The following is a 27,263-nucleotide window of genomic DNA, read 5'->3' as shown; positions in this document are numbered from 1 at the left end:
AAAAAATTAAGTTGAGTTTGGAAAATTGTTTCATGACTCAGACACGTGGGTTGTAACTAAAGTGGTTTGCCAATTTCCAAAATCAGTTTTTCATTAGAAGTTAACTCTTTATAATAGAATATTTCAGACATACACAAAAGTAGCAAAATGGTATAAGGAATCTAATGTACCCATCACCCAGCTTCATAATGATCAACTCATTATGACCAATGCAGGTCATCCATCCCCTCCCCCATTCCCCAACCTCATCACCATATTATTAGGAAGCAAATCCAAGGCTTGCAAATCCTGAAACTGCAAATATTTCAGGATTTCCCTTAGATTTTAACATCTACCCCTGAAGTACCTGTCGTGGTTTCTCTTGATGTTTCTTAAATCAAGGTAGAGATTGGTCGCTCTGCAGTACTGAAGGTAACGGGAACACACCAGACTTGAGTCATTCTGAAATAAGGTTGAGAAATAAGAAAAAAATAACTGCGATTATTAACAATTTCAGGACAGGCCGGACTTGCTTGACATCATGCTGACAGCATGTTGCCTTCAGGTTCCAACCACACGATGTGATGAAAAGTGCTTCCCGATGACCACTTCTGTTTAAGGATTCTTCTCCCTGGCAGACATTGGCCAAGCATACTTTTACCAATTTGCACACTTTTAGGTTACTACGACGCACCCTTAAATGTTTATCATCTTCAAACTTTAGAGAGTCAGCAGCTGTATTTGTGGTCCACTTCACCCTCCTGGAAAAAAAATAATGCAGTCAGAACCCTCACTAACCCCACAGCTATGTGAAAAAGCATTTTCCAAAGACCAGCCAAAGGAAACAAGGAAGAATGCCCACGTCAGAGTCATTAAAATGCAAGGCAGGAAGGGCAGTTTGCCAATTTGAATTAGAGGTACTTTCTGCAAACCTTAAAACCTGTGGGAGTCTCTGTCTCCACAGCAGCGGGAGAGCCATGTTTTCTAACTCACTGAGGTAAAGGAGTTGTTTGTTTGTTTTTGGTTTTTTAAATAAATTTATTTATTTTTATTTTTGGCTGTGTTGGGTCTTTGTTGCTGCGCGTGGGCGGCTACTCGTTGCAGTGCACGGGCTTCTCACTGCGGTGGCTTCTCTTGTTGCGGAGCACGGGCTCTAGGCACGCGGGCTCAGTAGTTGTGGCTCGTGGGCTCAGTAGTTGTGGCGCACGGGCTTAGTTGCTCCGCGGCATGTGGGATCTTCCCAGAACAGGGCTCGAACCCATGCCCCCCGCATTGGCAGGCGGATTCTTAACCACTGTGCCACCACGGAAGCCCCTGAATGGTGTTTTGGAATCTGGAGTTGGTAAGGGGTCATACCCTGATAGAATAAAACCTAACAAGGCAGATCTTGGTGAGGAAAGCATTCTGCAAACCACCTTGGAAGAGGTGTGCGAGGTGGAGATGGGGCCCTTCCCTGTCCTTTCCACATGAACAGCTAAACTCCAGCCAAAGTGTAAAACGTCGTCTGTTAAAGACACCCCTCAGCAGTGCAGGTTAACGCCTTGCCTCCATCTTGCGGTTCAGCCACCTTGCTAGAGTTGCTTGAAGTTCTTCACGCGACACCCTCCAAAAGCACTATACAGCATCTATTCAGTTTTTGAAAGCAGCTGGAGGCCATGTCCTCCTTTCAAACATATATCAGATTGTCATAGTTTGAGGCAATTAAAATATTTCTGGGTTTAGAATTATTCCCCCCAACATATACTAAAGAAGAGAGGTTGATAAATTACATCTTTATAAATGCCCTTGCAAGTAGTTTGGGACACGTGATACACCCTCACCATGCTGTGTTTGTTAGCACTTTGCAGCTTGCAAAACACTTTTCTGTATGTTTGCTGGCTTGATTCTCACAAACGGTATAGCAGATAGGCAGGGCAGGTATTACCGATGCCACTGGACCAGACAGTGAGGGATTCCTTTCATAGTGCCACCTATCTTGTTTTTATATTATGATCTAACCACTATGAGTGTAGGGGATTAAGAGGTACAAGTTATTACGTATAAAATAAGCTACAAAGATATATTGTATAACACAGGGAATATAGCCAATATTTTATAATAACTAAAAATGGAATATAACTTTTAAAAGTGTGAATGTGAATCACTATATTGTACGTCTGTAACTTATATAATATTGTACATCAACTATACTTCAATAAATAAACGAATAAATAAATAAATACTACGGGTGTTTCTGAATAAACACACTCGTTTATGAAGGGGTTAAACACCCACCATTCCCTTCGGCTGGCAGAGCACGTGGAGTTCCTCCAGCCGCTCTCCAGAATACCCAAAGTCGGCTTGCTTCCAGAATATTTCCTGGGCTGATTCAAGAGTGTCCGTCCTGTTTGAAAACAAAAAATTCTGTGATATTCATCTTTTTACTTTTTCTGGACCTTAAATTTGCTTTCTAAGTGTTAAATTGCTAGAAGTCAGTCATTATTTTTTTTTAAGTAAACTATCATAATTTAAAAATCTATCCCTCACTACAGGAAGTAACCAAAATAAGTTATTTATAGACTTACTCCCTTATAATAAAAATACAAAATGGAAAGGTATGAAGTTAGGATCATCCGGAACTGAAGATAATGAACTGTTAATTACTGTATTTTCTTTACCCCGTTAACCCTGCGTGTGTTGGAAACACTGATTATACTTAACTCTCTTCTCCAGAACCAAGAGAAACCATCCATTTATCTTCTTAGCATACGCTGGGGGAAAATATTTTCTGTGATCCATACTGTTTTCTCCCTCTGGCAGAGGAAATGAGAGATATTCCTGTCCCAGTGGGAGACAGTCAAGTTGAACTCATGACTGTGTAAGCAAATTAATATCTAAAGGAATTACTATCTAATACCAAAAGAGTCTAGCTGGAAATTGGAGCCTCAGCATACACTGCAGAGAAAGGAGAAAAAGTACAGGGGAAGAGGTATTCCATCCAGAAACTTACCATCCCATATCCACGTAGGTGCAAACAGGGTAACTAAACCTGAACTCTGGTCTGCAGGATTTCTCATAACCCCAGCAGTACTTTAAATTTTCTAAGTGTTTCTGGAACATAAGAGGTATATGTTTAGACTTGTCTACCTTCTTCTGACATTTAGAGAGGACTCAGAGTTTTTCCATGAGGAAAACAAATCTTTATAGAACTTTCACCTTCAATGTTTTATAATACTTATTCATGTAATAGAAATAAGTAAATTCTAAAAAAAGCAGTCTCAAGTTTCTTAACAACAATTATCCTTAATCACCAACCCTTCCCCCACCAGGTCTGTCCTCCCACCAAAAATCTGGGTTTTAGCTAGACTACCACAGATCATTTGAATTGCCATTTTTTTAACTTAATTAATTAATTTATTTTTTATTGAAATATCGTTGATTTACAATGTGTTAATTACTGCCATACAGCAAAGTGATTCAATTATACATATATATATATATACCCACATCCTTTTTTTTATTTATTCTTTTCCATTATGATTTACCATAGGATATTGAATATAGTTTTCTGTGCTCTACAGTAGGATCTTATGTACCCATTCTATATATAAAAGCTTACATCTGCTGACTCCAACCTCCCACTCCATCCCTCACCTAACCTCCTCCCCTGAATTTCTGGTTTCTTGAAGTAGCTTAATGAAATCAGTGAGTAAACGGATCCTAAAATCAGTCCCTAGAGAGTCACAAAAATTGGAATTTCTATCACCAGAAGAATCACAACTAAACCGAACGGATCAGCACCTTTACTCATCAATTGAGATCAGCAGAGATCCCGGAAGATGTCACAGCTCTGCAGCCCTTGGGGGATACAGCAGCTGCTGCCGGCCAGGGAGCTTAGGATGCTGTTCTGCGAGGCCCCAGGAGCAGTCCTGATCTGATTCCCAGCCCTGCCCCTCCGCATGCTTCCCGTGCCAGCACCATGGGAAAGGAAATGGCTCACAATGCCCTGCTTTGATCTCTGAGGCCTCGTGAGATGTCTGAATGGGCTCCAATCTGAAACCTTTCCAACAACTCTAAAACAGAAGGAAGGCCGCAGTAATAGTCTTAATTATTTGGAGACAGAGGTGGAGGTGTTATTACCAAAAAATGAAGTGCTGAGAGATCCTCTGAAGTGCAGATTAAGAAAAGAGAGGGGTGAAATTCTCCAGTTACTTGTAACTAGATATTCTTTTCTGCATCAGATCTAATTCACTTCATTTACAGAGTATACAAATAGCATAGGCTGCCTATTTATTTTACTAGTGATTTAGATTTGAAATCTCACCCTTGTGAGTGGGACATAATTCTTAGCAAAGTTGAGTCATTAAGAAGCATCAGATGAAATACAAACACTGATTGACCCACAGTTACAAGAGACTGAAGTCTACCTTCAGGTTCAAGTTATAATGAGGAACTAGTGAACCAGCCTAAATTGCTTCCTTTTAAAAATAAACAGGGAGAGAATAGTATTTACCTTATAAGGACAATGCGAGTCTTTCTTACAGACCGTGGCAATATGCCTATTATTGTGCAAAAAGAAGGGAATATGCTCTTCTGGCAGGCGGAGGCTGGCATAGTTGAACAGAGGGGCGCCCAGAATGCCATCAGCCTGGGGAGGAACCTCGTCTTGGCCACTCAGGGGAACTTCACGAAGCAATGCTCCAAAGACAAGCAGCATGAACATAGCAACCTCCAAACCTAAAGGTCAAATTGACAACATCCTCATTAAGACATACCCTTTCAAAGCCAAAGGGGTCAAGGGCTAAGCACAATTACAGTGAACTTCGCTATTTCACTGAATAATGTTCCTTTACTCTACAAATATTGATTGTGCACTTGTTACATGCCAGGCACTGTGTTAGGAGCTAGGTATGCAGAGGTGAACAAAGCAGGAAGGACCCCTGCTCTCATGAAGCTTACAAGCTAGTGCAGTAGACATAAAATAAACAATCAAATAAATAACTTCAGATGATGACAAAGGCTGTGAATCAAATAAACCGAGGGCTGGCAAACTTTTTCTGGAAAGGGCCAGGTAGTAAACATTTTTGGCTTTGCAGGCCAGGCAGTGTTTGAGATAACTCCTCAACAGGGCCTTTATCAGGAAAGCAACCATAGCTATGCTAGAGGAAAGGGGGGCTGTGTTCTAATAAAACTTTATTTACAAAGGTGGGAGGAGGACCTTGATAGGACCCTGTCTGAGTAAGTAAGGTAACGTGATACACAACACAGTATGCTGGTTAAGCATATAGACTTTGAAGCTAGTCCACTGAGGTTTGAGTGTGGCTGCAGCCTAAGCTGTTTGACCTTGAGCAAGTTATTTAATCTTTCTGTGTCTCAGCTTTTCCATCTGTAAAATGGAAATCAGAATAACACTTCCCCATAGGGCTGTTGTGAGTTAAATATTGGTAACGTGTCTAGACGTACCTGGCACGTTAAAAGCTACGTTAAGTGTTTATTAAATAAATGTTTAAAGCTACATGGGATGGGGCGGGGTTGCTAAGTAACGTTTGAGCTGAGACCTGACAGATGAGGAGCAGGGAAAACATGCCAGGAAGAGAGAAGAAAGGAAGTACAATGGTTCCGAGCAAGTGTGTACCTGCTGAATAAAAACTAACAATCACTGCAGTATGTGAGAATACGCTACTTTTCTAAGTACCAGGATGCAGCAAGGAACGTACAGTTGAAAACTAAATTCCTAAGCCCTCGTGAAGCTTACATTCTACAGGGTATAATAGCATCTATGGGGACTTCCCTGGTGGTCCAGTGGCTAAGACTCTGTGCTGCCAATGCAGGGGGCCCAGGTTTGATCCCTGGTCACGGAACTAGATCCCACATGTTGCAACTAAGACCCAGCACAGCCAAATAAATAAATAAATAAATATTTTTAAAAAAATAACATCTACGATATTAACAACTGAGGCTAAAACTAAGAAAACTCCAGGAGTGAGTTTTCTTAGTCTGCCTCAGGGCTGTGCCCTTAAACTCTCCCTGTCCCGCCTTAGTATTGTGAAAAGAGATGATGGTCACGGACCTTACTGCATTTCTAACTCACCCTAGAAGGATTAAATCTCTTAGACCAGATTTCACTTATATTTCACAGATAATAATCATGCCATTTGGGGTTCACTTTAGTGGTTTCTTTGCTCTATTTTTTTTAAAGTGGTCTTCCCACCAGATGATAGAGCCCTGGTACACATGAGCAGCTCCCAGCAGGGTCTGCTGTCACTGGAGCACACTGGAAAACGCAGCGTTCAAAATCAGTCTTCACTGACTATGGGCGATGAAGATGGAGCCTTTAGTAATAGACTGCTATGTTCAATCAGGCCTCAAGTCCCAAGGCCAAGTAATCATAACTAAACAGTTGGCACACCAAGAAGAAATCCCTTTCCCCTCTGGAGTGGGAAATATAGTGGCTCTTTTAGGTAATCCTAAGGAGTATATTGTCATTTGTTATAAAGGTCACCTGAATTAATATTTTTAGTTGGGACTTTTATCCAACCATGAGTTGATAGCAATTTCACAAAATTTAAAAATACATATTAATAGCAACAGTGACTCTAATTATAATGAAAATATTTACCTCTTTAATCCTCAGAACCACCAAGAAGCTGTTGTGATGTTTCAGATATCTAAAATCTGTCAGAAATGAAACGGATTACCTTAAAAGGATGTTAAAATAGACTTTCACATCCAGATGATATTTTGAATTAAAGGAAATATTAAGAGAGAAGATAATTTAACAAGATAACCTGTAAGCAGAGGGACTGGCATTTAGTGAGACACGCCTTAAGCAGAAGGCCTGGCTCAGGTGCCCTTTCCTTGCCTTAACAAACACATACTGCTAAAAGCAAGGTTGCAGGTCATAACCCTCAACACAGCCACTTAACAGAACAGATTCTAACAGTGAGCAGGAAGGAGATGACCCACTTTATACAGACACCAACTGGTACAGGCCAGCAGGACACTCAGCAGATAAAACATTCCTAGGAGAAAACAATCTGCCTGGTTCTCACCAAAGTAATCCGACTCACCGAATCAAACTGCTCCCTAGGCTCTACTACAACCTGAGCTTTCAGATTCAACAGGCAGAATGGCCAATCCTTTGCTCACCCCTCCAGGAAACAGGTCACTGCTATGACCAAGTCTTGACCTTTGGTTATCCAAATCCATTATCCTCGACTGAGCTCTAGCCATAACTAAATCCACTGATCCATGAAGGAGTAACGCTTAGGTCAAGGGAAAAATCTAAAGACTCAGATCAGAAACCTGGCTTTTGCAGAGAGCATGCACCCGCTTGCATAAACTAGGAGTGGCTGCTGGTGCTTGAAAGCACAACCTCGGGGCCTGGCAGAGCCCTTCTGGTGTTGAGTCCTCTTGCAAGAGCCCCTGAGGGATGGGAGGGCGCACTTCCCCAGCAGATAGAAGCTTTGGCAGCTGAGCTACTTTTTCCTTCAGCAAGGAAAAAAAACCAGCTGTTTCCACAGGCCTAAGACGGGGAAAGGAAAAAGGCAAAAGCCTGAAAGGTGATGAGACATGAAAGCCCGAGGCTGACAGCGAACACAGCGGGTGAGAGGGGGTGAAGCTCTGTGACAGAGCTTGGGAACGTTTAAAGAAGGCAGTGGACAGGTGAAAAGTTAAACGCATCTGAGACCCACAAGGACTCCTAAAACTGCTCGCCCCGACAAGTGCTAGAAGTTTTCCACGGCAGGAGGTTAGAAAGGGCCTGGCTGGCTGAGATGCCCAGGTGAGGTCCACCAGCTGTCTGTCTGCTAGAACGTCAGTGGAACCAGGGCGGCGGGGTCAGCGGCGAGCGCCCTTCCGCGGCCACGATGCTGCGCTGAGGTTTGGGGCGCAGAGATCCCCGGGGGCCGCCCAACACCCAACACCGCACTCCCCACCCCCGGTCCCTGGCGCGCCTGGGAGGGGCCTGGAGAGCGGCTCCGCCCCGGCCTGGGAAACCCGGTCAAGGGGGCGCCGGCCGGGGAGCCGGCGTTCTTCCCCGCGCCCGGAGGGCCCCCGGGGTCCCGTTCGCCGCTGCAGGCGCCATGAAGAGGCCGAGCGCTCGGGGTCGGGAGGGTCAGGATCGGCTTCCCCACGTCCGCCTCTTCGGCCCGCGGGCGATGGGAAGGCGCAGGCGGACCCGTGGAGAGGCGCCAGCCCTCCGGGAAGCCGCGCCGGGAGCGGGCAGAAGCGCCCACCGCGCGCCCAGCCCCGAGAGCCGCTCAGCCTGCCGCGGCACAGAGGGGGGCGGGTGAAGGCTCCGCGGACCCCGGGGCGAGTCCCACCTGGAGCCGGGAGAGCCGGGGCTGCGGAGGAAGCGGCGGCGGCGGCGGCGGCTGCTCCGGAGGAGGGAGTCGTCATAACCGGCGACTGCAGCTCACCGGAAACCTCGGGCGCCGGAGCCGGGCCAGGGGGCGCCCGGGAGCCGCCGGGACACCTAGGCCGGCCTGCGTGGGGAGGCGGACCCCCGCCGCGCCGGGGGCCGCCGGGGCAGAAGCCGGGCCACGCGGGCCGGGCGGGGGCTGGGAGCGCGGGGCCCGATGGCAGGTCCGCGGGGACCGGCTCGAGGGGCACCGTCTGCGGTTCCCTGCGTTCTCCCGCCAGGGCCAGAGAGCCAGACTGGACTGTCCTCCTTGGGAGGAAGGGATAAGGCGCTTAAAGGACCCTGGGACGGGTTGGGTAGAAAGCCTGACTCTCCTTCCCTTCTTCCTTCTCATTGCGTTGCACTGAGGCGGAGTTTTACTGTTTTCTTAATTAGAGCCGAAGTTGCCGCTCTCACTTTCATACGTGGGGCCTGCCCGTAGTTGGCGGCACTTTCCGGTGGCCAACCAGAGGATGGAGGACTCTTTGGAGTCCTTGAACAATATGTAGTAATACTCTTGCCTCTCTTCGTAACTACCCGAAAACTCACCAAGATTAAATGCCGCTTTGTGGAGTTTGATTTTTATCGCTTTATTATTTTATAATTATTTAAATTGCAATTGCGTAATTATTTTATCATAATTATTTGAACGCCCATCTCCCATACTTCTACTCTTGGCACCCTCGGTTCTCACGGTATGCTGCGTAGTACAGAGCACAGTTAAGGTGAGCATTATTGATTCAACTTGAACTGATCAAAGTTGGTATCATCAAAATAAACACGCTCAGACACATAAAATCACCGGTATTAAGTACTATGATCATAAGAAAATACAACAGTTTGTTTTCAAAGGCTTACATAATCTTCAAATAATTTTTTCAGATACCGTTATGAGAACAAATTCCATTAGTAACCTGCTAAATGAGTAACATTTTCTGGATTTTTTCTTTCAAATAATAGCAATGCAAAAACACATGGTACTTGACATGTGCCAAGGATTATTCTAAAGCACTTTACAGTATTAACTCGTTTACTCTTCATGTAAAAGACTCTGCCTCTAAAGGAAGTACTGTTCTATTATTTCATACTTTGCCACCGCTTACCAATAAGCACAGTAACTTTAAAAAGTGCTTTCTCAGCTTACTTGCCACCAATCTATTTTGTCATGTACAGGAAATATAGCTTTCCTCTTAGTTGATTCAAAATGAATAAACAAGCTGGTTTGCCCCTGAGTGATATGCGATAAAGATATAGAGGTAGATACATAGATTTTTTTAAAGAACGCATGAGAACAATTTATGAGAAAGGCTTCTAAAAATATGTTAGTCTCATTGCAAGAGCAGACAAACCAATCCAACTGTTGTGAGGTGTACATGGTGCTATTTTAAATGGCTAAATATTAAGTTGTGGTCATTCTGGCTCAGGGGAGACAAAATGTGATGGGGCTTTAAGAACATGAGGTTGTGTTCTATCGTACTGTAACAGCCATTCTTAACATAGAATTTCCCTCCCAAAATATCAATGTTAAAATTTAGTTTTAAACAATAAACTCAAACATCTATTAACAGGAGACTGATGAATAAACTATGGTATATTCACACAATGTAGAGCTATGCAGGCGTAAAAAAGGATTGAGAAATATCACTATACACTGCAGGATATATTATTGAGTGGAAAAAGCACAGTAGAAAAAGAATGTGCAATATGCTATCATTTATTGAGGAAAGGGAATATATATGTATATATTTATGTATATAAATTGTTATTTACAAATAGAATAACAACATTAAAATGATTACCTATGGGGGAAGGAGGGAATATAGGTATAGGGAACAAAGAAGATAAGTTCTCTGAATATACATTATATACTTGTGACTTTAGAATCATGTAAATATTTTACATTATAAAACAAAACTAGGGACTTCCCTGGTGGCGCAGTGGTTAAGAATCCGCCTGCCAATGCAGAGGACACGAGTTCGAGCCCTGGTCCGGGAAGATCCCACATGGCACAGAGCAACTAAGCCCGTGCACCACAACTACTGAGCCTGCGCTCTAGAGCCCACGAGCCACAGCTACTGAGCCCGCGAGCCTAGAGCCCGTGCTCCACAACAAGAGAAGCCACCGCAGTGAGAAGCCCGCGCACCGCAACGAAGTGTAGCCCCCACTCACCGCAACTAGAGAAAGCCCACACGCAGCAACGAAGACCCAACGCAGCCAAAAATAAATAAATTAAGAAAAAAAAAAAAAAACCCAAATCTGCCCTTCATCATCCGTTGAAAAGGTCTAGAAACAACCAACCTTGTAGCAAGCAGCACCCCTTGTGCCCAGACTCTGATCTCGGTACACCCTTTCCCATTTAATGAACATGGGCTCCATAGAAAAATGGATTAATCTGGGGTATCCATAGAAAAATGGTCTTAGATATGGGGCAGGAAATGTACTAGAAGAACCTGAAAGATTTTACAGGAGGAAGCAAGGAAGCAATCAAAGGCTATGAGGGTCATACCAAAAGGACTCAGGAACCAATTTGAGAAGGTTCCCTCTAGTCAAAGATACAATAATTTAAAGCATCAATAGGGTAACTATAATGGATTGAAGCACAAACATATTTAAATATTAAATTAAAAAAGATCCAACTAATCGATCAAATACACAAGCCAAAAACCTCGCTGTTCATCTCAGATGACAGAAAGGAACCAAATTTAATTGTGAGAACTGGTAAATAAAGGAAAAGAATGAAGCAGATTTATCCTGTCTTTCCTATATGAATTATGATGCAAGTAACCAAACAGTTGATGAGGTAAAGTTACTTTTTACAGAAACATTGCAGACTTAAATATAATAAGTCCTATGTCTGAAATTTGCTTCAAAATAGTCAGTATGGGTCGAGAGGAAGCACACATGAAGTATAAATGAAACAAAATGGGCCATAAATTGAATGCTGTTAAAGAGTAAACGTTAGTAAGTATATGGCATTCGTTATCTGCTGTCTCTTTTATGTAACTTTGAAATTTTGAATAATCATAATTTTTCAATTGCACTACAAGTTTGCTAAATGGGTTGTAAGTTTGCCACTCACATATTGGCATTTTGGATAGCTCACAGTGTTAGCAAAATGCGGAACTATCGGCAGAATATAGCTTATTGGTTCTCTGATATATCCAACTGCTTAAACCATAAATCAAAGGTATTAAAATGTTAAGCAAGCAAATTTTGACTAAATTTGATCTTATGCTACAGTTGATCTATATGCTTATGGTTTTACAAAAGAGCAGTAAGAGAAACAGCATTGTTTAGTTAATGGTTCAGAGCATGGACTCTGGAGCCAAACTGCACAAATTAGAGTCTCAACTTTGCCACTTATTTGCCAGATGACCTTGAGCAATTACTTAACCTTTCTTCATTTTAAAAATGGAGATGATAATGGTATCCACTTTAAAAAGCTTATTTGAAGATAAAGTGCAGGTATACAATCCCATTTCCAAAATCCTTGGTACCGTATGTGTTCCTGATTTTTTTCTAACAGAATAGGGTATGCACACCATCTTACTACCTAACACCCTCACTGTGCCCTGGATCAGCACCCCATACTCTCACACAAAATGCAGCAAAATGCATGAATACTCACACTAAGTGAGATAAAGCCTGTAATAGCCTCATGTCAGTGAAGGTCAGGCTTTACTACCAAAGCAGATTTGACCACAAGCTTATTAAAGAAACATTTGGTTTTCAGAGCTTTCTAGATTTCAGAACAGTGGATGAGTGATTATGATCTCATATAAGTGAATTCCTTAACAATAGCAAAGTAAGCACTGTGTTTCCTATCATCACCTATGACCACAGATTTTTTTTTAAATAATATGTTATTTGTAAAAATTAAGATTGTCATTTCAAAAGAGACAAATGGGCATGGCATTGTCTAAAACTGAAAGGAACACCTCTATCCACCATGCTCTGCCCATCACTGCCTGTCAAAGAAGAGAGTTTAATGTTAAGCAAACAAGAAAAACCTCCCATTAGCCCTTGCTTAGTATTATTTGAGGACTGAAAATGAAATTTACCTTAGTTGGCAGTAGGTCAACATGGGGAATAAATTCTGGACAGCACTAAGAGTAAATCCTCTGTATCACAATTGTGGATTACTGAAGCATTGTGAGGTTTTGTTTGTTTTTTTATAAAAAAAAAGTATTTAAGTATTAAGAAAGATACATTTAATTTTTACTCATCTTGTTAAAGGGTCGTGATTTGCTAAAAGTTAAATGGGTATGTGTAAAAGCAATAGCTTAAAAGTACTTTAAAGGATCAAAGTTGCAGAGTTCAACAGTACAAGCAATATGAACTCAAGATAACTTATGAATAGAGGATAACTTATTTTATCTGTTATTATTTGAATATAGAAATGTTTTATGACTTTTAGAAGAATATCTTGATACTGTTTAAGACTCTAAAAAGACACAAATCATCGTTACAGTAATTACACCAGTTAGTTACAAGAAGTAAATTCTTAGAATTATATTTTCCAAAAACATGTCTTCATTAGAAAAACTATATTTAATTCTAATAAAACACTTAGTAATATAACTCATAAAAATTTGGGCTTATCCTTATTTTCTTAAAATAAGAATTCCGAAGTTATATCTATCTTCATAAAAGAAAACTATCTTCACTCATTGGTACTGACCACTCTAAATTATGTTAAAAATGAAATACATTATTACTATTTTAAAATCTTTATTCAAATCAGATCCATGCTTATTATTTACATTATCTTTCATTTAGGATTAAAATATTATATCCATCTGTAGTTTAAATCATACTTTTAGCCCTTTACAAAATATGAAGTTAAAGTTGTAATAGTTTAAAACTGAATAGAATTGGGGACATTAGATTTTTAAATGAAAATGAAAAATTATGATACATTAGAACATACATGTACACATACTAGACAAAAAGTGGTAGAACAAGATAAAATATTTATAGTAATTTTCTATTTTTTCTTGTGGCTATTTTCTATATATTATAAATCACATACTTTTAATAAGCATTTAAAAAAAACTTTCAATTAATAAATCAAATGCCAAATGAAGGATTACAAGAAAAAAATTTTCCTGAACTTTTCTTTTCACTTACTTATAAACTACATGTTTTCCTAGGTTAGAAATTATCCATATTTAGAATATCTTAAATCAAAGTATAGATACATTTGATACATCCCCATATGTTAAACATTGTACAACTGGAAGTTCTCAATAAACAGGTAAAGAAAAAGAAAGAAATGGTACTCCCAATTCAGCTTCCCAAGAGTTAGAAGGATGCCCATAGTCTGTGCTTAGTTGTCTATATATGAAACAACAATGTTCACACTCCTCTATTCTTTGTTTATATTCTTGACATTGTTATCATTTATATTACCTATTTTCTTTCAAGAATGGAAACATCTGACTGCGATCTATTTTCTTTATTAAAATATAAATATTTTCTAGAATATGGACAGATAAGTTTTAATGACAAACAGCAAAATACAGCAACCAATATTCAATAGGTATTCTGCCACTTAGTGGAGTTTTTCAAGAAAGCAATTCAGTACACCTTCTCAACTTACAAATGTATTGAGAAATCTAAGTGTATAATAAAATAAGATCTGTATGAACATCAGCTATTAATTTGTGGATAAAGAACAATATATGGTAATATACAGCCGAAGACTTAAATATTAAATAGCTGTTTATCTTAAATTAAATAAACTGAGAACACTTTAAAATTTTAAGTTGAGTTGACTTTATTAATGTTAATATGGATTAAGAAAAGAGAATGTATAATATTATAAAATTGAAAGGTAAAGGAATTTTATTTCAATCTTTTCTCCACAACTGAAGGGTTTTTGTTTTTTTTTTCCTCACTAATGGATATATTAAAAGAACAATTTCATAATTCCTAAACTTCTAGTTTCAAACACTTGACAGAATTTGCAACTTAAGTTTCCTATATTTTCTAATTCTGTACATTTCTTATTGCTATCAGTCTTGTCATTCTCTGTCAGCCCCTGGGGAAAAAAAAAAAAAGCTGACAGAAAGCTATTATACTGCTTTTTACCACTAAAATATAGAAAATTAATTTTATGAATTTGGCTCACATGGAAAGAATATTTATTAATGCTACAAATCAGAGATTCACTGACAGAAATACTGTCTTGAATGCAAAAAGAACAAAAATGAGGTCACTTGAATTGCCCTGAAAGGCATTCTAAAATCTTCAACATGGCTTACCTGTAGCTAAAGTTCTAGCGTTTAAAATGTAACTAAAAGTTAAGTGAGTGTTCTTACTTTCAAGTAAAGGCAGCTAAATGACTTTCAATAATAAAATGTATCAAAATATTTCACAAGTCTAAAACACAGCTGAGAGGAAGGCATAGTTATTTTTTCAGCTATTCCACACTATTTTTCAGTTTAAAGTTTCAAGAAAAAAATTAAATGATAAACCACAGAAAATTGCAAAATGCCAAATTTAACTCCTATAATTTCTCTATTTTGTTATGAATATTATTATGAATATCAATCATATACTTTTAATGTGCCAAAAATAAGGCTTTACAAAATGTGAACAATTAATTTTTAAAAAGAAAATTATATTAGTAATTTAATTACTTTTGATTCATTTTATAGGGTAGTAAAACAATACGTCTTCAAAACTACTAAAATGTTAATGATACCATCACAAAATGACTGTAAGTAGATTTTTCCACTATTCAATTATGCCTAGATAACTTTGAATAGCTATAGCTTTCTCCAAATAGGTACCAAAATTTGTACAGACTTAATCGTGAAATCTGAGTGAAATAAAATTTGAGACCACAGAACTTCTAAAGTTTAAATTATTTACCCTTTAAACTTCAGAGAGTTTTTTTTTTCCCAAAAGAAAAAAAATTAGTTCAAGATCTAATAACTGCAGGTTTAATAATTTTTTTTACTTGAACACAATGTCCATTTTCATGAATAGTAATTAGACGCACTGAAGATTTAAGTGTGAAAGATTTCAAAGTGTCAATGTGTTACTATCACTCTTTAAATGTTCTCAATATATACAAAAACATATAAATTATAGATACAATTAGTTATATATCTACAATATATAACACCATTCTCCTTCCCTAACCATACTGACATGAGGATAAAGTAATAAATCTCTGTGCTATTCAAGGCAAAAAAAAAAAAAAAGACTGTAAAAAATAAATCTTTAAAGAATAGTTTTAAAAATAAAGTCCAAATACTGCACAAAATAATTTAACTGGAAATATTACTATATACTATAAAACAATTTTTTTCAATTTTTGAATGCTAAATTCCACTTTCTAATTCTATAAAAGAATTTATTGGATATCTGAACTTAGATATTAAATGTTCACATTCACTTTGATGGGAATGTAATTTTCAGAAGTTAACTGAGCCTCTGTCTTAAAAGTTCATCTATTTGAGTCTTATACATATTTTTTACATCTTCAAGATCTAATCGAAGTTCTTCTGCCTCTTCTGCTTTTTCTCCATACATCTGCAGAATAGTGTTGTATCTTTGATCCAAATCCTATAAAATATATTTGTTTACAATTTTTAAATAACTGTACAGAAAATCTTTAATATTATATTTATATTATCATAAATGAGCCACCAGTAAAGACATTACAATCTAAATAAAAGTATATAGTCATCTCTCATAAAAATTAAACTCACACCTCAGTCTGTTGGAACAAAAGAATAAAAAAAACAAAATAAGCCAGATGGCTATTAATCTTAACATATCTTTTCACTAAATCTACAATTCTCCCCATATATAGCTTAATCTGTCTTTTCTCCCAGTAATTTCAGCATGTTTGATGAAATTTCAGTCTCTATGGTTCACTGTGGTTTAAGTATTACCTGGCATTTACCCCACAAGAAAAGTCAGAAGAAAATCTATTCTCATATATGGCTTAAGAGCAACTTCCAATACCAAATAGGCTAATTGTGAGGATACATATAACATCAATCAATAAAATACTACTCAGATCATGCAAAAGTTCAGGATTATTAATGAGCCTTGGCCAAATGAAATCTAGTTATTTTCCTGTGCTGAGACTAAACATGATTGTGAACATTACTCTGAATGTGTGATGTGACAAGCAAGATAAGATTCATTTTTAAAGTTCTTCACTCAAAGATTAATACTCTTTAATTATCAAAGAAAACACTAACATATACATACGTGTTTTATGTAAACTAAAAATAAGAGTGAAGAATACTTACTCTTAGCTGAGTTCGAAGTTTGGGTATCTCCTTCACTTTCTCTTCAAGTTCATCATTTTCATTTGTTAATTTAACTAGCTCTTCAGCCATTATGGAGCGTGTTTTTTCTAGATTGCCAATTTCTAGCTGAGAAACATTACCAGGAAGTGATTTAAATCAAAATATATCTTGTTTAATAATCCCACTAATATAAACATATTTAATGTGCTATTTTTTAAGAAACAGATATGTGAACATATAACCATAAGCTAGCTTCTGGTATAAGGAAATAGAGGCGCAAAAACAGTTTCAACTTTCCTCAAAGGTATACCATTTATAGGGTTTACTATGAGAGATAAAGAACTGAAGAAAATTTAATCATCTGTTTGAAACATGCAACTCTACATTTTTCTCTAAGGAAATAGCATATATTTCAGTTACGCTAAATTACTACAAAAACCCAGAGAAATAAAAACAATTAATGTAGCGCCAACCATGTAGGTCACGTTGGTAGAATCTAACATCAACTACCAAAGAAGTTCGTTTGTGCCCTTAAGCGTAACAGTGGGCTACACAAACATAACAGGTAATAAGATTATTCTGATCTATTTTCTTCCAATTCAAGGACATCTTCTTTAATACAGTAATATTTTCAACTAAAATCATATAATAAAAATAGAAGAGGAAAGTTCCACTTTCGAGTGCATCAAGTTTAACAATGAAAACAGGTAAAACGTTTTAACATTTGTCACCGCATTAAGTTTCTGAAAAGCAAGATAAGATGGGAGGATGCTCCACTCACCATGTTTCCTTTCATGTCTAGGATGTTATAGTTCTAATCTCTCTCATCACCTTTACTCTCTCCTCATAGGGGGAGCTGGAGCAACTTACCTAAGCGGAGAATCTGGGAAGAATAAAATGGCTATGCTCAGCTCAGCAACTTCCCTTTTTTCGTGTTTGGAAAAAGCTGCCTGCAAGGAGCTCTCTGCTCCTAGATGCCTCTAAGTCTTATCGTGGCAGGCTGCTGCACATGGGGTGGCCTACTCCAGCCAAGCATTTCCTGTGACAGTCTCCCAAATTCTGGCACTCAGAAGGCCCATTGAACTTTCATCCTTGGCTAATTTCTCCAACCAGCCTTTATCGTTAATATATATGATTTACTTGGGGCTTCACGTGTCACTATTTCATTTTCTCAATTTGTTCAGAATGAAAGTGGAAATGAAGGGTGCTACTCATTGGGCCTCAAAATTTCATTTACTTCTACAGCACATTTAATTTTTATAATACCTGTAAATGAGTAATTTCTCCTTCCCTTAGCTTTAACTGAGACTGTAGATTTTCAATAATGCTTGATCCTGCTCCCATCCTTACAGCATCATAAAGATTGCTTCCATTTGCTGATACAGACATTGGTCCAAATGAGTGATCATGAAGCTCATCCTGTGTTAATTAAAGAAAGCATATATAGTTATTCAGTTACTACAGACTGTGCATAAGTGTCAAACAAAATGGTTTGGTCAATTCTTACTTTAAAATGTCTATGACTTTCTCAAAGGCAGAAAACCATCTCTATTTCCTCAGTGCAATTAGCACTCCCTTACAAATACGCAGATAGATTGCCTATAGAATAGCAAGATCACGGTGAGAGTCGAACTGCTATCTGCACATTCTCTTTATCATTATTCAGTCTAAGAACTAGACACGTGTAAGAAATAAAACATCACCTGAGACATAGAAGATGTTTGTAGCCCTGCCATATCAACTCCACTTATCGAACTTGAGCGTGACATTGTGGGAGTGCTAGAAACAGAAAATGGCTTCCGTTCCTTAAGGTGTAAAGAAAAAAAAATTCAGTTCAGATTAAAGAGTAAAATGATAAATAAAAAAGCAAGAAAGTTTACTAGGATCAATGACAACAAAGATTCATTCTAATTTCCTCGTAAAATGTTACAGATATCTTAAGTCTTATCAAAGGCACAATATTTAGTAATTTAAAAGCGTAGACAAACTTGGTCAAATCATCTCATTTATATTATAACAACATAATTTGGTTTATTTTTAATGGAATGAGAATGTTTTTAATGGAACAATTATATGAACTAATTGCTTCATATTATATAACATACCATCAATTAAACCTATTCTTTAGAATAAGATTACCAATGAGATTTACAAACCATAAAGTTTCTGGCTTATTCATTTTATTTTTATTGTATTTTTTTAAACCAAATAAATTCAAAAGGTAATTTCAATCAATGCACATACAGGTAGTTTTAATGTATTATGCTTACTACCGAGTATATGCCAATCCTTTAAATATAGGAAACTCACTTTAGAAAAATTACCTCCATTAACCAGAAAGAAAGTGAACAAACCAGTTTCACTCCCAAGGTGCCTATGGGCCAAATAAGGTGCATCAGTGTCAGTGAGAGACTACAAAAATTCATTTTAAAAGGGGCAAGAGGTTCTGTCATTCAAATCCTAGAAATCACAGATGTCTTTGCATAAACTCAAACTACTTTGGATCCACTCTGAGCAGAACACTGATTATACTACTAGAATTCATCACTCTATTGATTTTAGACATAAGAAATGGTATTTATAAAGTGTAGCTAAAATTACAAAACAATTAATGATTAATCACAACTGCTACTAACTGGTTACATCAAAAAGAAAACAAAATTTAATACCTTTTCTTTTATTGCTTCTTGAGTGAAAATTGCTTTCTTCCTTTCCTGTTCAACTTTCATTCTCTCCATTTCTAACTGACTATTCAACAGTGTCTAATGGAGAGAGAGATACAGTTAGATAATTTCTGTGATACTAAGTCATCATCATAAGTCAATCTCAAAGTTTAGGAACATAAGGTATACACTCCTATTTGTTTTACTACTAAAGATCAAGTTCCAAAAGCAGAAACATCACCCATTTTATCTTGTCATCTCATTAGTTCGCTACCATCCCCAACCATTCTCTAATGGAAGCCCTAAGAGGTGAGCGAACACCAATCGAAATACCTTTTCTTTCCTTGTCTCTTCAAGTGTTCTCACATATTCACCTTTTATGTTTTCTAATTCAACCTGGTACCTATTAAGCCAAAGGGAATTAAAACAAAAAAGATGATAGTACAGACTATTAAAAACTCACTACTTTATTAACTCCAGTTACATACTTAGTAGTCATTTCTATTATCAGCTTTATTTTCCAACTGTATTTTCCAGATGACTTGGGTTTTATTCAAAAACTGAACTACTACTTCGTGTATCTTATTTATTGGTTCCCTGGATTAAGATTTCATTTAAAAAGAGACTTTTTTTCTAAAGAGAATTTTGAATACCACCATTCTACAATATGTTCAGATCCTACAAAGGCTTATTAGGGAGGTCTATGAAAATGTCTGCAAAAGTTCATATATTTTACTTCATGAATCATTTTTACTTGACTACTTTTTTTAAAAGTAAAATTCCAAGGAAGAACTCAGAGGATAAAACCCCTAATCACAGCCTTAATATAACTTCACATAGATGGATTTTATAGCTTGTGGTTTCCAGAGAGCCCAGACATTTATTTAGAAAGACTGGAACAATGCTTAAACCCCTGTAATATAAAATTAACTCCAGTGAGTGGTCTTCAAAGTATTTTGTGGTAAAAGACTCCTTTAAAATATGTGATTAAAGCAATGAATCCTTTCTCTGGAAAATGCAAATACATTCAGAACATGCCACCCAATTTCAAGAGCCTATGCAAGGTTCAATGAATCCTGGTCCTATCTCGGTATAATATCCTATTACTAATGACTCTGACTTTAAACACTAAAAATATGTATTTTCAGTTCTCAGTGCAATGAAGCTAAAAACCAACAACATATTTTTTTAAAGTGCTTTAAAATGTCATGAAACTACCAAGAATAACACTCAAGAAACATGCTCACCTATTATTTTCATCCTCTAGTTTTCTTAGCCTATTTTTCTCTGATTCTAGCTGGGCCTGAAATCTACTGTTTTCTTGTCTTAAGAGAGAATTCTGTGACTCCATGGAAGACATTTGAATTTTGTTGGCAAGAAGTTCTTCTGTGGCCGCACGTTCTCTCTCAACTGCTGCTGCCAACAAGGTCTGGGATTCACCTGATTGTAGGGTAAAAAAGAAAAATCACATAAACATACATTCAAGAGGCCAAGATACCAAGTAGATTCTGACTTCAAACTTTTAATGATGCAAATAACCACACTTAAAACTGTAAGTACTCATTGACTAAGGCAGGTCTGCCTACAGAGACAAAAAAAATCTTAATTTATATGTGCTTTATCATTTTTTTCACCAAAATATTTTAATTTGAAAGTGGAGTCATGTATCAACAGAGTAGTGAATCAACAAACAGTGCTGGGTCAATTGGATAGTCAAAGGAAAAAAAAAAAAAAAAAAGAACCTCAAACTAACCTTCACACAGTATATGAAAATTAACTCAAATGGATCATACACTTAAATGTAAAGAGGGGTAAAACGGGTGAAGGGGATTAACAGGTACAAACTACCAGGTATAAAATAGGTAAGTTACAAGGATGTAATGTACAGCACAGGGAATATAGTCAATATTTTATCATAACTTTATATGAAGTATAATCTATAAAAATGTCAAATTACTGTTGTACACCTGAAACTAATATAATATTTTAAGTCAACTATACTTTAACTGAAAAAAAAAAAAACTATAAAACTTTTCAAAAAAAACAGAAGATATCTTCAGGATCTAGGGATAGGCAAAGAGTACTTAGGTTTGACACAAAGAGCGTGAGCCATAACGAGAAAAAGTGATAAACTGGACTTCTTCAAAATTTTAAACTTTTGTTCTATGTGAAAAAGATGAAAACACAAGCTACAGACTTGGAGGAAATAAATGCAAATCATGTTATCTAAGACTAGCATCTAGAATACATAAAGAAGTCTCAAAACTCACCAGTGAAAATACAAACAATCCAATTAGAAAATGGGCAAAAAGACATAAACATTTCACCGAAGAGGATGTACAAATGGAAAATAAGCACATAAACTGACATTCACCATCTTTCATGAGGAACATGCAAATTAAAATCATAATAAGGCATCACTACACACCTGTCTGAATGACTAAAAGAAAAAAATAGGGACAACACTGAAAGAAAATGATGGTAAGGATGTAGAGAAACTGGATTATTCTCATAGATACAGCCACTTTGGAAAACAATTTGGCATTTTCTTAAAAAACTAAACATGCAACTACCCATACAACCCAGCAAATGCACACTTGGGCATTTATCCAGAGAAATGAAAAATTAAGTTCACACTAAAACCTGTACATGAATGTTCACAGCAGCTTTATCCATACAAAGTCTAGATCCAGCCCACACATCCTTCGTCAGGTACGTTTAAACAAGATGTGCTACATACATGGAAAAACACTCAGCACGGACTTCTCTGGTGGTCCAGTGGGTAAGACTCCGTGCTCCCAATGCAGGGGGCACAGGTTCGATCCCTGGTCAGGGAACTAGATCCCGCATGGAACTAGATCCCGCATGCATGCCGCAACTAAGTGTCCGCATGCCACAACTAAGAAGTCCACGTGCTGCAACTAAGAAGCCCTCATGCCGAACTAAGACCCGGTGCAGCCAAAATAAATAAATAAATATTTTTTTAAAAAAAGAAAAACACTCAGCAATAAAGACTAAATCATTGATACACACAAGAACTTGTATGAATCTCCAGGAAATTACACTGAGCAAAAAAAGCCAATCCCCAAAATGTCACATGTTATACAATTCTATTTACATAAATTTTTTTTTTTTGGCAGTGCCATGAGGCATGTGGGATCTTAGCTCCCCAACCAGGGATCGAACCTGTGTCCCCTGCAATGGAAGCACCGAGTCTTAACCACTGGACTGCCAGGGAAGTTCCGCATTTACATAACATTTTGAAATTCCAAAATTTTAGAAGTGGAGGATTAGTGGTTGCCAGGGATTTGAGACAGGGAGGGAGGGCCATGAGGGTGCTAAGTATGATTTTAAAGGGCAAAATGAGGGATCTTTGTGGTGTTAGAACTATTCAATACCTTGACTGTAGTGATGGATACATGAACCTACACAAGTGGTAAACTTGGATAAAACTTAATACACACATAGACACATATACATACATACACACAAATGAGTACCAGTAAAACTGGGGAAATCAGAATAAAATCAGAAGGTTGTTTCAAAGTCAATACCTTGATTGTGATATTCTACTATAATTTTGCAAAGTGTTAACATATGGATATTGGGGAAAGCATGCAAGGGACCATTCTGTATCATTTCTTATAACTGCATATGAATCTACAGTTGGCTCAATTGACAATTACAATTAAAAAAAAAGGACTAGTGGATAAAATTCTGAGATTTAACACAGGCAAGAATTTTCATATTTTTTCACCACCAAAGTAGACCTAATAATATATCTATTTTACATTATAAATTCTGTTCTATACTGTATCTATGCTCTTGTTTATAGCATTATACAGTACGTTTGTCCTGTGGCTTTGCCTACATTCCAGCACAATACCACATATCCCTGAGGCTGTGTAGGTTCCATTTAAAAGCCACAAAAATAATGGCTTCTTGCTTTCATTTTATTGCTAAATAAATATTTGTTTCAGAAGGTGTCATTTTCAGATATCTCATATTTCATAACAAATGGGTCTCAAAAAGTGGTCCAAGATAAATGATAGACCTAAAATTAATACCTAGAAATTAAACAATATATGAAGGTTCATCTGTTCAGTGATTCTTCTTTTTGAGCAGATAAATCTATTTCCAGACAAAATCTTACATGGAGCTACAAGGGGCAAAAAAAAAAAAAAAAGATAAAGGAGGCACTACTTTCATTAAAGCAGCCTGGAGGGAGCCCAGCAGCTTACTTATCAAGCTTCCCTCTCACCATGACAGCCAGCCCTAAGACATACAAGGGATCTACTGAATACTGTTTGAAAGCCACTAATCTAGTTCACCCCTCATGATTTTCAGGGTGTAGTCCAGAGAAGGTAAGTGTCTTGCTCCAGACTGTCTGACTGGGTGATTCAAAACAAAACATAAAAACCCTGAGTCCAAGTCTCCTGACACCCATTCACATCTGCTTTTATCACTACACCACGATGTCTCTCAAATTACAGTTAATTTTAGGCATAGAATGGACACAGGAATTTTTCTCCATTTGCTAGCTTCTGGGATATCTAATATGTACATATTCTGTGCTTGAATAAGTATCTTAGAAGAATAATTTTCTTTTTATTAACAGCACAGAAGGGCAACCTAGAGTGTTTCTGTAAAGAAGCAAAATATGGAATCTTAAGACTCCACAGCATCTGTCTACTAGAATTTGACCTTAATCTAACTTAGACCTATCTCTGCTCTTGGAATTCTACCACTGACTAGAATCATATCCGATCTCTACTTCCTACACTACTGTAGACAAGCTAGAACGAGGTCAGACTTAGCAATGGACAAGAAAACAGTTGAGCACAATAGTTTGTAAAAATGAATGTAAGAATGACATGGAAGTATTTTAGACAGTACCAGACACATCGTGTAAGGAATGTTTTGAAAGAGTCAATTAAGGTATTAGAAAATAAATGTAAAAGAGGAGAAGAGGTAAAAATCTACAAGTTAGACACAAAATGAAACCATGAGATCAAGTGAATTTCAATTTCATACCATTATCCTAACTCTAAAACGAGATAGAAGGGCTTCTACATTGAGCTTAAGAACTAAAGCAGTTACCAAGTCTATCAGAAAGATTCTTCTCTAACGTCTCCCATGATGACGTCTGGGACCCTAGAGTTGCTTGCAAATTTTCTATCTGTCGAAGCAATGGTCTTGTTGTTGATGAAACACTTTGACTCAGTTCTTGGTTTCGATTCTCTGCTTCCTGGAGTCTCTGAATCATGACATTCTTAAGTCATTACTACTGACAGCAATAAAAACATTAAAAATGCTAGCAAAGAAACTTTATGAGAGATTTCTGGGAAAAAGTATTTCTCCAAGATAAAATGATTTTTTATTAAATTATTTTCTAACTATTCAATCCTTAAGTTACAGTTAAGTTGCACAACAGAGTAAATAAATGCTTCTTTACAGAGCATTTCTAAGATAAAGACAGCCTTTGAATACCTTAAGATAATAAAGAGTATCATCCAAACCTCCCAGTAGTTGCCTCCTCATCCAAATATTTCTAAGTATTTATAAAATCAGAAAGATCAAGCTGAGGGGCATTTTCTTCCCCTTTTCCTGTACATGTTCATTGACTGAAATTAACAGAGTAGTAGCATAAAAACTAGGCATTGCTTATCTGCCCCACAGTAATCAGAGACTGATAATAATTAATAAATCGGCCATTACAAATGAAAAAACAATACTGAATATACTACATATCTATCATGATAAAATTATTTTCTAGAAAACAAAATTAGGGCTTTTCTTTTACATTTTTAAGGTGCCCACTCTGATTTTATTCACATAAGCCACAAAAATACAGCAAATGATAAGTATGGGAGTAATCTTCTCAACTCTAAGAACATCACCCCACTGAGTCATTTTTTATTTCTTGAAAAACGCATCTCAGATTTGTGTTTAGGGAAACTCTGACAGTACCTGCTGGAGTTCACTGATCTCATGACGTAAATAATCCTCTTTTCTGGCAGCTGCTTGCTCTGCACGTTGCAGTGCCAGCCTAAGGTCCCCCACCTGTATTAGGAGAACCAACAACACTATCACAACCAACATCACAATATTATCTATAACTTCCTGCTAACTACAAACTTTGTATTGTGTTGGCTTACTGTTCATGTATAATACTCTTTACTATCCAATGAGCTTTTACGTATGATTACCACACACCCCATTCTTCAGGCAATCCCCGAACCATATGTATTCAATATGTACTTAGGAAAGCTCAATAAGGCACACACACACACACACACAAAGCATATAAATATGTACAAGGCCCAGCCACTGCCATACAATATAGGAGGAAAGACAATGCATCCATAAACGTTTGCAGTGTAAGGCAGAATGTGATAGGAGCTATATGAGCTATAAAAACTAGCTGCTATATTCATACACAGCTGCACAGGTTGTAAACTGCTACAGCCTTTTTGGAAAGCGTTATGGCAACATAATCGTCAAACTTCTTACATTCTTTCATCTGATCGTCCTAGTCCTGAGAATTTACTCTATGGAAGCAGATCTGTAAACATACAAAGATGTTCTCTACACTGTTAGCTAGACTAACAAAAACAAACAAAACAAGAAATATTGTTAATATCTATTAGCAGTAATTTATTTTTGCAAATGTGGATACAACATGAATATACCCAATAAAAATTAAAATGAACATAAAAAACATGCAGAAATGTACAACTTAATCTTAAATGAAAAAACTATAAAATAATATATATATATATCAATTATAAAAAGTATGTACATGGAGATAAGGACAAGAAGTTAATACACAAAACTGGCAGGACTTGTAAAAGGTGATGATTTTTTGAATGGTAACCCCATATACTCTCTATCTCCCATTCCCCCAATTTTTCGTTATTACGTTCGAGTATTTTTAATTTAAAATATTAATATTTTATCTATCCCAGTGAGCGAGTGGCAGAAGCACAAGGGGTGTATGGACCATGGTGTAATTTACAACAGCAAAATATCGGAAACAACCCAAATATCCATTAATAGGAACTGACTGAATGGTATATTCACACAATGATATACTATAAAACTATAAAAAGGAATTTTTTAAAAAGCTCTATGCTCTACCATGGAATGATCACCAGGATGTTTTATTAGGTAAGTAAAGCAAGCTGTAAAACAGTATGAATAGTAAACTATATGTTATGTAGGAAGGATGAGAGAGATACAAACAAATGTGTGTGTAAGTGTAGGTGTGTATATATATGAGGGGGGTATATAAGTAAATGTAGATATGTATGTTTTCTTGCATTTACAAATAGAAACACTAATAAAATGGTTATTTACAGGCAAAGAAAGGGAATAGGGAGGGGCTAAGTTGGAAGCAAATGTTATCTTAATATATTTTGTTATACAGCTTTCACACTTTGGAATCATGTAAATGTTTTACATATCCCTGTGAAATTAAATCAAAAGTGCATTGAGGTCAATGAGGGAAGAATAGTCTTTTCAACAAGTAGTGCTGGAACAATTTGATATTCACATGTAAAAGACCTAAATGTGAGAACTAAGATTATAAAAACTGTAGAAAGAAACAGGTGAAAACCTGCATGATGTTGAATTAGGCAACAGTCTCTTAAATGTGATGCCCAAAGCACAAGCAACAAAAGAAAAAGTAGGTAAGCTGGACTTCAACAAAATTTATTGAACTTTTGTGTATCAAAGGACACTATGAAGAAAGTGAAAGACAACCTATAGAATGGGAGAAAATATTTGCAAATCCTACATTTGATAAGGGTCTAGTAGGCAGAATATATAAAGAACTCTTACAAATGAACAATAAAAAGATAATAAAAAAATGGGCAAAGAATTTAAACATTTGAATAAATTTCTCCAAAGGAGATACATAAATGGTCAATAAGCACATATAAAGATGCTCAACATCATTAATCA

At 37.1% G+C, this 27,263-nt stretch overlaps 2 protein-coding genes and 1 long non-coding RNA gene across 6 annotated transcripts in view; 1 reads left to right on the top strand and 2 right to left on the bottom strand.

Moving 5' to 3' along the window:
- Window positions 1-8,761, bottom strand: part of EOGT (EGF domain specific O-linked N-acetylglucosamine transferase) — a 32,665-nt gene extending 23,904 nt beyond the window's left edge. Inside the window, exons 1-6 of one of the 2 annotated variants that reach the window (XM_082346200.1) lie at window positions 8,283-8,761; window positions 6,578-6,633; window positions 4,472-4,695; window positions 2,969-3,069; window positions 2,254-2,362; window positions 347-441 (exon numbers count right to left, since the gene is read on the bottom strand). In XM_082346200.1, the coding sequence (XP_082202326.1) occupies window positions 347-441; window positions 2,254-2,362; window positions 2,969-3,069; window positions 4,472-4,681 (515 nt within the window). In that variant the 5' untranslated portion in view covers window positions 4,682-4,695; window positions 6,578-6,633; window positions 8,283-8,761. Of the gene's footprint in view, window positions 1-346; window positions 442-2,253; window positions 2,363-2,968; window positions 3,070-4,471; window positions 4,696-6,577; window positions 6,634-7,652; window positions 7,792-8,282 lie in introns of those variants that run through there. The other variant, XM_082346201.1, reaches the window with a different exon arrangement.
- On the top strand, window positions 7,625-15,627 carry LOC309607569. Its single transcript, XR_014232454.1, has 2 exons — window positions 7,625-7,741; window positions 8,756-15,627. It is a non-coding gene; the product is annotated as an uncharacterized lncRNA (long non-coding RNA).
- The window catches only part of TMF1 (TATA element modulatory factor 1), a 29,987-nt gene continuing 16,264 nt past the window's right edge, over window positions 13,541-27,263 (bottom strand). For 2 of the 3 annotated variants that reach the window (XM_082346164.1, XM_082346165.1), the window contains 9 exons: window positions 25,269-25,361; window positions 24,399-24,555; window positions 20,546-20,738; window positions 19,632-19,701; window positions 19,305-19,397; window positions 18,339-18,440; window positions 17,902-18,054; window positions 16,636-16,761; window positions 13,541-15,937 (listed from right to left, as the gene is read on the bottom strand). In XM_082346164.1, coding sequence (XP_082202290.1) covers window positions 15,794-15,937; window positions 16,636-16,761; window positions 17,902-18,054; window positions 18,339-18,440; window positions 19,305-19,397; window positions 19,632-19,701; window positions 20,546-20,738; window positions 24,399-24,555; window positions 25,269-25,361 — 1,131 coding nt within the window. In that variant the 3' untranslated portion in view covers window positions 13,541-15,793. Of the gene's footprint in view, window positions 15,938-16,635; window positions 16,762-17,222; window positions 17,519-17,901; window positions 18,055-18,338; window positions 18,441-19,304; window positions 19,398-19,631; window positions 19,702-20,545; window positions 20,739-24,398; window positions 24,556-25,268; window positions 25,362-27,263 lie in introns of those variants that run through there. The other variant, XM_082346166.1, reaches the window with a different exon arrangement.

The sequence above is a fragment of the Balaenoptera borealis genome (genome assembly GCF_965194805.1).
Source record: "Balaenoptera borealis genome assembly, chromosome: 12".
Taxonomy (NCBI): domain Eukaryota; kingdom Metazoa; phylum Chordata; class Mammalia; order Artiodactyla; family Balaenopteridae; genus Balaenoptera; species Balaenoptera borealis.
This window is presented reverse-complemented; position numbering and strand designations above follow the sequence as displayed.